This window comes from Asterias amurensis, chromosome 19 (genome assembly GCF_032118995.1).
Source record: "Asterias amurensis chromosome 19, ASM3211899v1".
Lineage (NCBI taxonomy): Eukaryota > Metazoa > Echinodermata > Asteroidea > Forcipulatida > Asteriidae > Asterias > Asterias amurensis.
In genome coordinates, this window is record NC_092666.1 from 14501170 (window position 1) to 14512725 (window position 11556).

Here is an 11556-nt window from a genome sequence, read left to right on the forward strand (position 1 = left end):
CAGGGCCAGTTGCTGTCGATTTTCATCGGGGCCATCGTCCGATCCAGACCCATCGCGCTCAGACCCAGTGTCGTGTTCATGTACATCGTTATCGTTGAGACGTACACAGTCAGTACACGTACACAGTACATGTTGGGCGCTATCGGTCAATCTGCGCGATCGCGCAAACCCATTCCCGCACGATCGGTAGATCGCGCAAAGCCTTTCCTGCGCGATCGGCTGATAACGGGAAAAAATACTCGTAGCGCGACAGGTCAATCGCGCAAATTGTTTTAAATTCATCTTTCAATAGCGCAGCGCGATCGGTTGATCGCGCAGATTGACCGATCGCGCCCAACACACACATGTACAGCTAGATGCATGTAGCTGGATGAGGGTCAGGGGTCAATAGTTTCCCAGAGTTCCTCATCTATTTACTCCCCGTACTGCTGGGCGACTGGAGTCGCCGACAGCGCGCAGGGAATAAACAAGCTGTGTACGTATCAACGATAACGACTGTAGCTGTAGTCGCCGATAGCGCGCAAAGGGTTAAGCACAAACAGAACCTGAGCACAACAAAATCATGCTTACCAGAATATTAAGGTTACCGGCCAATGTGACTGTCTGAGACATGGCATCCTGCTTGTTCTTGCTAAGCAGGAAGATTTTAAAGGCAATGGACACTATTGGTAATTGTCAAAGACAAGTCTTCTCACTTGGTGTATCTCAACATATATGCATAAAATAACAAACCTGTGAAAATTTAAAGTCACCTGGAAGTGGTATTTTTTCAAAATAAAGCTTTTGTCACTAATATGTGTTTTGATGAGTGGAATGTGAATAAACAGTTAACTAAGGTTTTAAAAAATCAGTTCTTATGTTATTTACAAATTTAAGAGTAGACCCCGACCCGAGAGGGCGCTGTTCGTGACGTCAATCGAGGCAGACTTTGCCTGTAATGCGTAGAGTAAACACAGTTGCAAAGTACATGTACGGACCAAGTCGTGAGTTTATAGTCTGTAAAAAAACATTTCGGATTGCACGAAACTACATGCAGCACAGTAAAAGTTTTTTGCAATCTGTATTCGCGTCGTACGTGGATTGTAGCATTCAGGTCTGTAACTTAATAATAACAGTACAGTATTAAGAAATGTTTGGGGTGTTATAAAACAAATATTGACTGCTTTTACTCGTGCAATGGTTAAAATGGCGTCGCCTCGGGAAAATAGTACGCTCCGGGGATCACCTCGGGAGTCATATAGTTTTAACCATAGCACTCGAAGCAGTCAATATTTGTATACTATCAACCTCTCCCCATTACTCATTACCAAGTAAGGTTTTATGTTAATTATTTTGAGCACTTACCAATAGTGTCCACAACCTTTAAGCAGCCCCATTCAATTGGGCCCCGGACGACATCCAATATACATGTGGTGCGTTTTGCATTTTAGATGGAAAAAACACTCGACGAAAGTCCGACTTGAGTCCCAAGTTCAAGTTCCTAGGGGGCTGGCGCCTTGCGTGTATTATTGGGTTTTCCCCTTTGGAGTCCCACAAAAACGTCCACAAGTATGTTCACACCGGGGACTTAACCCCTTTGTGAAACAGCTCCCATGTTTCGTACAAACACTACGTCTGATGCCTTGCTAAAAATTAATGTGGATTTATTTTGGTGTTCTTGTGAAAATTACCGTCGTAACAGCTTTTTGGCAATTCTTAATATCAAGATAGACTTCTGATGAATCGTTCACATGTGATCTTTATTGTATCTTTCTTGTAGTTAAATATGCATATAAATCAGTATTATGTTGAAAACAAAATCGTTTTTCTTTTACCTTCAAATTGAACGTTTTCAATTAAACACAAATTTCCTTAAAATCTTCAGAATAACTCGAATAAGCATGTTCATTGCAACTACTTGATGGTTTGAACTTGATAATGCACTATAGTTTTAATATGACTCTTTATATAAATGTTTAAGAGTATAAAGAGGGTTAGGGTCTTGTCACACGAGGCAACTTTTACAGGCAACTTGGAGGCAACCAACTGCAGTGCATGCTGCACGGCCACTTTGGTAGCTCACGACTCATTCTTCAAAATGTATGACGATCCACAAGAAGAAATTTGAGAATATTCAATTGTGAATGCCTTTCCTTCAAAGATGAGATTGCCTGAAACTGGTTGCTTGTAATTTGTCTGGTGTGACATGACCCTTAGTTTACGGGGAGGGGGGGGATGCAAAACGGTTGAATATTTATTTTCGCAAAGTAGCAAAACTACTGTTTTTCATCGTGAAAACGGAAGACGCCAAAGCGCCCACAGGCAGAGTGAGAGCTGACACTTCTTAAAAACTTGTTTCTGTCTTTTCCTCATTATATTCCCTAAACCATCAGCTCCCTTGGCAGTGCACATCCTATGTTTCTATAAGTCAATCACAAGAGCCATCTCTGTCCTCACATGTACCCGTTTAGAAAAGTACTTATAGTTGTTTTGCTCAGGGACACACTCTGTATTAAAATGTAAAGGAGTGAAAAACCACTCTTTGCGTGGGTCTTCCACTCCTTTAGATTGAAGTTTGCATCTTTTTTAGTGATTTTTCACTCTGTCCTGAAGTGAAACCCCTCTAAAAGAGTGAAATAACCACCACTCTTTTAAAAGAGCCAAATGAGGGACAGCTCGAAATGTAAAAAGCGGTGTTTTTCACTCTTTTACGCTATAGAGAGCAAGGTTAGTGCCATGAACGGGATTTGAACTCACACCCTGATAACTTGGCCAATAAAACTTGAGCCAGACGCCCTATACGTCGCTCAGTTACGCTTAGGGGGTGGGGGCACGATATTTAGTACAGAGTTGTTTGGTTACTTAAAACTAATTAGATAATACATCAGTTTGTGGTAGTTAATGTTTGCTCGGTTTCGGACGAGGAAAGTCTCGATTCCCTCCAAAGCAACGACTCGTTCCGTATCCTCACCATAGAATCGTCTCTCTCACTAAATGTTGGCAAAGAAAAATGACGCGCTCTGGGATTGTCCTCTCTGTAGTGGACCAATCGCAGCTCGGTGTACGGGTCAGCTGATATGACGTCACCGCCGAGTTTAACACTGTGGATTTTGAAGTAGTGTACGTTGATTGGGCGCAGGATGTTCTTGTCGTGACCCGTGTTTTGTAGGGTGGGTTGTTCTGAACGCCAACAATTGCGTTCAATAATGGAGTCACTATCATGAGTAAAGTTTGGTGGGTGGCCGAAGAACCAGTTTTGAATTCGCACTGATGCCACATTGTTGAAAATGGTGCTGTTGATGTAATCTGTTATGTAAGGCTTCTCTTCGTTCATTGGTTGAACGTACTCGTCTACGTCAATCTTAACCATCCAATGAACGTTGTGCTTGTATCTCCAGACGCAGTCATTCTCATGCGCTATTTGGACCTCGAGGTAAGTCTTGAACCTAGACACACTGTGCGCCCATGGAATGATAGTTACGAATCCATTCTCGATGTAGTCGGTTAGACTCTCAGGGAGCGTAGTCTTTGTCTCGAGCTCATTGTCGTAAATAAATACATGTTCCACACCGACAAATCGGTGATAGTCTAGCCACTCCGGAATAAAACTATCTGAGTTTTTCACCATTGTGCAAATGGCTAATTTGTAAAGTTTCTCAGGTGACGCTCCGGATGTACATACTGTGAGATTCACGTACGTGGTATTAGCGGCAAGTCGACGTAGGTTAATTTTGAATCGAACACGCCACCGGAACGGCTCCGGGATGGGGCACGTCAAGACGACAACATACTGAGGAAAATGTCCAAAGCTCTGTCGATCCTCTAGGATTTGTTTAGTTTCGCTCATCTGGCCGTCCGAGAACTCACACCGGAACGGACCTTCATGCCACCGGTGTTTCAAGAGTTTCAGACCCACAAAGATAACCTCTCCAGACATAGGATCCGAAAATACCGAATGAAGATCCGGTAGCTCCGGCGACGATAGCTTGTCGCGTAGATAACATGTGTCAGTCGTCGGGGAACCATACATGTAGTAGCTTTCATTTACAACAAGAGTCCGTTTAAAACGCATCACGTCTTGGTAATCCGGTGGGTTCCGAGATATGGAGGCAGGGAGAACAATGTGGTAGATGAAAAATACATAAACGATTCCCACAACACACAGAGAGGCGAAAATCCGGCCTACTGGTACGTTATATGTCGGAACCATCACTAGATGGTGACGTAGTGGTGATTTTCTTGATTGCGTTTCCATCTTTAATTGCCAACATTAGATGCACAGAAGCTCGGAAAATAACGTCATCTGTGAAATGAAAATGACAATGTTTAAAGACAATGTTTAAAGACAGTGTTGACTCACAATATCGTGCCAATATGCAACAGTTGCTAGTGGCACTGTGGACACTAACTCAATAGTGGACTTTCGGGACGCTTGGTGGCAGCAGACTTACCAGGTAAAATCCATTGTTCTCGGTAATGTGCGCATGCTTGGAACAACATAAACAATAGACCTTATCGCAAATACCAATGCGCAAGCGCAGACTGTTGAATGAGGTGCATTGTGGGATAGATACGCATCAAATTTTGCTACCAGCTAGACCACAATGCACCTAATTCCAAGCTTTACGCGCGCGCCCCGGTATTTGCGAAAAGGTCTATGGAAATTTACCTGGTAAGTCTGCTGCCACCAAGCGTCCCAAAGTCTCCCACTAATTACTCAAAAGAATTGTGAGCATAAAAGTTTACTTGGTAACGAGCAATGAAAGCTGTTGATGAAACATTGTGAGAAATGGCTCCCTCTGATGTATAACGTAATTCTTGAGACAGAGTTAATTTCTCACTCAAAGTCTTTTAATTTTAGACATCTGATGAAAGCACACAATTTTTGTGCAACAAGGGTTTTTTTTTTTTTTTCTTTCACTATTCTCTTGCATGCAATTTTGATGGCCAAATTGAGTCAAAATTTTCACAGATTTGTTACTTTATGCAATGTTTGGATACACCATGTGAAAATACTGGTCTTTGGCAATAAAGGCGTCCATTGCTTTAAAGACAAAATGTGTTGACTCACTGTATTCCGTGCCACTATGCAACAGTTGTTTTAAAAAGGGGACATTTTAACAAGGAATGGTGAAATGTCCCACAGAGGTGCGAAAAATGGCGGCCGCCATTCCCTCGGATAAGCAGCTTAACACACATACGTGTAATCCACTTCAAGCATGTTGAACCACATTTTAAGAACTGTATACTTAGTACTTGTGTGAACAACAAACTCCACATGCAAATAATGCAGAACATGCCCAACAAGGTGATATTATATCCCCGATGCAAATACATTAGATCAAATACATTTTGTGTAGCTAGTCTACTATTCATTTATTGTTTGGAGCTTAGAGCAGTTAAGCGATAAAAGTTGTTGGAAATGCACAGAAGACTTTTTATTATATCTTGGATTTTGGGGGGCCGGTACAATTGGGACCTTCGAGTGTTTTGATAAAGATTGAAGCTGCCAACCTTAAAGGCTCTAATGGACGGATACCTTTGGTAATTGTCAAAACCTGTTTTCTCACTCTTTAAATCCCAACATTATGCATGAAATAACAAATCTGTGAAATTTTGAACTCAATTGATCATCGAAGTTGCAAGAGAATAATGAAAAAAGAAAAAATCATTGTTGCGCAATTTAATCTGTGTGCTTTCAGACGCTAATAATATAGGCTTCATGCATGAAGTCTTATATCATTATTTGAGTGAGTAGAAATAACCTATTTCTTAAAAACTATGTTACTTCAGAGGGAGCCGTTTTCACAATGTCTAATACTATCAACAGCTTCCCATTGCTCATTCAAGTAAGTTTTTACTTAACAACTATTTTGAGTAATTACCAATTATAGTGTCCGGTGCCTAATAAGGCACACATTATAGGTGATGGGGTGGGTTTTACAAACTAGGCCCCACAATTGTGTCGTGTATAAAACTTGGTCCCAACTGTTTTTATGTGTGACAAGATAAATGTTCACAAGGAAATGGGATTTTCCGCTGGTAAACAAGGAAATATTATATACCAAGGAATGTTATGATTGAATGGTCTTATGATCAAAGTTAAGGTGGCAAGATAAGATAAGAAATTATCAAATTGAAAATATTATCCCACACAAAAGGGGAAAAGTGGAATGCCCTTTAACTGCCCTACAGTCATAGACAAAAATGTATTTTGTAGAATAATAAAGCAATAACTCTGAATAATATCATGTCACGCAGGACATTTTTTATGCAACTTGGAGGCAAATAATAGTACTGCATGTAAAATGCACTTTGGTTGTAAAACATACATTTTTCATGATATTGGAATAAACATGTGGATGTTTCATCATCTTGGAGATTGCCTGAAACTGGTTGCCTTTAAATTGCCTATGACATAAAGCCTTTTGAGAAAACAAACATTTTATCACGAAAACTCATAACCCTCATCTGATTTTGCGGTACACCATTTTAGATTACACCATATTAAAGATGTTTATACAGTGATTATGAAGACAATCAAAGTATCTAATCAAAGCCTTAACTTAAATGTAGTGGACACTATTGGTAATTACTGTAAATAATTATCATCATAAAACCTTTCTTGATTAATAGCAATGGGGAGATGTTGATAGTATAACACATTGTGAGAAACAGCTCACACAGAAGTGACGTAGTTTTCGAGAAAGGAGTAAATTTCCACAAATTTGATTTCGAGACTTCAAGTTTAGAATTTGAGGTCTCGAAATCAAGCATCAGAAAGCACACAACTTCGTGTGACAAGGGTGTCTTTTTTTTCATTATTATCTCGCAACTTCGACGACCGATTGAGCTCAAATTTTCACAGAGTTGTTATTTTATGCATATGTTGAGATACACCAACTGTGTGAATGCTAGTCTTTGACAATTACCAATAGTGTCCACTGTCTATAACACACCACCGGCTTATTGCAGAACCAACACAACTCCTTGTTTACAGTCACATGGGTTCTACATTGGTATGTTTTATTGGTATGTATTTTTTATCAACAACATTATCACATTGTGATCAAAGGGTCAAATTACATGACAATCTTTAGATAAAAACATCAGAGTATAAGACGACAACAGACTGCCCCATTCTGTGTCTTTCTGAGCCGCAAAGTGGTCAATATTGGATTTCGATCCGGATGCTGCGTTGTTTGACTGAGACTACAGCTACGGCTAGAGCAGTGCGTCTGACAGTATACACCTTTTTTAACATTTTATAAATTTTATGCATGAGGTACGTCACAATGCTGATCCAAAACGAGGCGATGGGCGCAGCCACTGCAAGTGATGGGGAACGTGCGCACATAGCCTCATTTTGGGTAAGTAAGAATTATGACGTCATGCATAAATATTAAGAGAGGCGTATTGATCAATAGGCCGACGTGCGCGATCTAGCCGTAGCTGTAGCCGAAGTCGCTGTTTCGGACACAGATTTAGGGTTTATACTGAACTAAAATATAGGTCCGACCCAAATGGATGGGTCAGACTCAATGATCTTGATTCATCCATGGAGGTGGAATTCTACCCCCATGATTCATCCAAGGAGGTAGAATGTAGGTTTCAACTCGAAGTTTCGATCAGCATGCTCTGATCGTCTTCTGGAGAAAGCTAAACTTGTGTATCTGGGTACTCATTTCTCTATAATGGTACAACCATGTATAACGATCTCGTTTATTGATGAGTGGTTTGGTCTCAACGTTTCGATTGGTATAATATTCTGCTCGTCTTTAGGAGGTGACGATGGGTATGCATCAACATACTTCACAATGACTCCACAAAATAAATTTGTTATGGACAAACACTTGCTTCAAGGTCAGGTGGTTGGTTGCCAATTGGTGAGCATAAAGAAATTTCCTCAACAAATTAACTAGTCAATTTTCTAGTCGCAAAACGCACTTTAGGTGATTTTGTCTTTTATTCCTGTTTAAAGACACTAGGCAATATTATTGGTAATTGTCCAGTCTTCTCACTTGGTGTATCTCTACATTTTATGCATACAAATTTGAGCTCAATTGGTCATCGAAGTTGCGAGCTTTGTGGAAGTGTGCCTTGTTTCACCATAGAGGTAGATTTCTAATACCTCCGTGATTTTTCTCTGAATGTGAACAATTGTAAAGGTTTTACTAAATATTGATTTCAAATCCTTATTACTTTATATTAGATACAGACAAACTGTCGAACCGTGTCCCTTTATTTTCGGTCATGGAGGCCTTCCGGTTGTAGGGTCAAACAGGGTGTGGTGGTTGATGTGTTGCACATTGTGGTCCAGAATTAAAATATTTCACCTTAGTGAACATTTCTGCTTAAAAACTTACCCCGTCATTTCTCTTAAATCTGTTACTGAAGCCGGTGAAGATGACTGTCCTTTCCTCATCGCAGACTGCATGAAGTCTTGTAACATTGCGCGGGAAATGAAAACCTCATCGCGAATAAAATCACCAAGAAAAAAAAGGGGGCAATAGCTGTCGAGCTTCCCCTCACCATAAGGCAGCAAGTTAACTTAACATGACTTCTTTAGCAAAGACTAATAAGTTGCTGTTAAGTATTGACTGCTCGTTCCAGACGACTGTTTTATGATGTTTTAAACCGTATTTGAAAGATCCACATGGGCCCCTTGCCCGGGGCGTTAAAAAATAAAAAAGTTGATTCCGTTTATAAATTTTGCCGGGGTGAATGTATCATCGGCATAAAGGCTAATTATAAAACAAAAGTAATGTCAAAATGGTAATAATTTTGGTTTACAATTACACCAATATTAGCACTGTAGCACTTTCTTTTACAATATTACACCAATATTAGCACTGTATCTCAGACTTTCCAGAGTTCTGTAAAAAAATCACAGGCATATACTTAGGTGGGATTCGAACCCACGACCCTTACAATTCTATAGAGCAGTGTCTAACCATCATGGTCTACCATCATGGTCTTACCATGGTCTTACCGACTAGACCACCCGGTAACCTTTGAGGCGGTTCGGAACATTGGTGACACACTCCCTGGGGCCGTACCTACGTAACTGCCGCACTTGGCAAGAAATAGCCGTATAGACAACAACAAAACAAAAGCTGTTTACAAAGGGCGAATGGGCGAGCACTGTACAGTTCCTGTGACGTGCATAATGTTTTACGTTTAATGAAGCCACAGTTGGTTTGTTTAGCTCAATAGTCAATATCTTCATCTGCTCATAACGTTTACGTGATAAGATCATGCGATAACTTCGTGCTGTACAAAGAACCTTGGTTTCCAAAGTTATTTTGCAAACTTGCAAATGAGAAGTAATACTTCCAATGTTCTTAGAATGCATCTTCGAGCATGGAGGCAATGCTTCAAGCAATGTGTATGTATTCGTAGCCCTATTATCCCGCGATTGAAGTGGGATTTTAGTTAGGTCCAGTAAAACAAAATACAGTTGGGATCGTCCGGGGTTTTCCAAAAAGAGGAGGATGTTACAAGTTCTTAACAGACAGTAAGTTAAATAAGAAATGCACATACATTTTGTATTTTCTTTAATAAAAAGTATTTAACAAGAGAAAAAAAAAGGATGCGGCGTAATAAAAAAAAAGATGATCGAGGGAGCGGACGATTAACGGGTTCTTTATTTCCCCTTCTACCACATCACAGCACAGAGGAAGGTATAATGTTTGCCGATGTTTGCCCTGTCGGCCTACACCAGTGAAAACACAGAGCAACAGGTAGCCTATGGGTTTACTACATCATAGCTCCTCCTTTAGGAGTCAAAGAAGAACACATTAAATCCAGAGATTGCATGCACTTTCATGATGAAGAAAGGGCTCATCTCAAAAAGTTCATATTTTATGGAAGATTTCACAATCATGAAATCACCATAACCCACACAAAAATTCATTTATGGAAGATGCCACACTCGTACCCCCCCCCCCCCCCCCATTTGCCTGCAAAACAAAAAATGTTACAGGGTCTTTAAATTACCATTTCTCCGTGGTTATCGTCGAGTAAACACATGTAAACATGAAGTTGCGATATTGACTCGGAGACAATGTGACTTACAAAACGGTCCAGCATGGTTATAATAGGTATCGGCTTTTGAGTACCTGGTGTGTGACGTCATCGGAGGACTGAGTCTATGGGTGCGTTCGTTTAGCTTCCCTGGGTCAACCCCGGTGTGTGACGGGTTTTTTTTTTTTCTAGGACGAACGTGAGTTATTATCTGCACACGTTCGTCCTGGGAAAAAAACCGCCACACACCGGGATCGACCTGGGGAAGCTAAACGAACGCACCTATTAATCCGTGAGGTGGAAATCCACCACGTGTTCGATCCGTCGTCCCTTGACTTTCGTTAGGCTGAACCTTTTGACCCTGAGTCACTGCTGGCGTTTGATTGATCTGACCAGCACTGAATGATGGAAATTCCACCTTAAATTTTGCCCTGGGGGAACAACATATGTTTTTGTTCTTTTACCACAAGGCAAACTTTTTGAAAAGTCTGAATTCAGATGTCTAGAAATTGTATTCATCCCGAGCCCTGTCATAGTTTGCTATCCATTATAACATCAATAGGCCTAGTCTAATTATAATACTACCTAGTTTATAGGCTCACCTTTTTGCCTTTTTACCTGAGCTTTTGGGAATTGTGGAAAGCAATAATTAAATATTTCGTAATGAAAACAAAGTTAATTTTAATTTACACTTCGGGCCGCCGGACCCTGCCTGGTTTTGATTTTTTTCTTTTCTGCACATCAGCATGGCATCCTCAAAAAAATGTTTCTGATTTTTTGTTTTAAAGGAACACATTGCCTTGGATCGGTCGAGTTGGTATTTGAAAATCGTTCTGTAACCGTTTGTTGTAAAATGTGTATGGTTAGAAAGATATTGTAAAAGTAGAATACAATGATCTACACAAATATGCCTCGAAATTGCGTGGTTTTCTTTTTACCCTGTCGACTAACACGGTCGGCCATTTATGGGAGTCAAAATTTTGACTCCCATAAATGGCCGACCGTGATAGTTCGCGACGTAAAAGGAAAACCGTGCAGTTTCGAGTGATACTTGTGTGGATCATTATATTCTACTTTTAAAACATCTTTCTAACCATATGCATTTCATAACAAACGGGTTCAGACGCTTTTAATAGACCCACTCGTCCGATCCAAGGCAATGTGTCCCTTTAAGGACTCCCTCTTTTAATCGATTAAGAGAAGAAACTGACATCGAAGAGAATTACCGGGTACGGCTGTGGTAGCAATTTCGTGCAGAAAGCGCGGCCGGGGTGGGGTCCCCCACGTGTCGAAATACTTATTCGAAACTGTGTGCAGTTATAACACTCTCAGGTCATAGGTTGAAAGTTGTTGACCCCCCCCCCAAAAAAAAAAAACCCATCTGTAACCTCGTGTCAGCGTTTCTCGACCTCGCATAATTTAGTGTTTTTACAACAAAACGGGGTGCAGTCGAGGTTGTCTGCATCCCCCACACGCTGCTGGTTATTTACGTCTGGCACCTGTACTCTGCAAAGTAAACAATGCATGCATTAAAAACGGTGAAGCGCTAGA

The 11556-nt window shown here is 40.6% G+C and overlaps 1 protein-coding gene across 1 annotated transcript; it reads right to left on the minus strand.

Annotated features, from left to right (window-relative positions):
• Positions 1-1809: 1809 nt before the first annotated feature.
• Positions 1810-8480, minus strand: LOC139951463 (uncharacterized). Its single transcript, XM_071950373.1, has 2 exons — positions 8346-8480; positions 1810-4282 (listed from the first exon to the last, which is right to left on the minus strand). The coding sequence occupies exon 2, from the start codon at positions 4232-4234 to the stop codon at positions 2864-2866; it is 1371 nt and encodes a 456-aa protein (XP_071806474.1). The 5' UTR covers positions 4235-4282; positions 8346-8480; the 3' UTR covers positions 1810-2863.
• Between the last annotated feature and the right edge of the window lie 3076 nt (positions 8481-11556).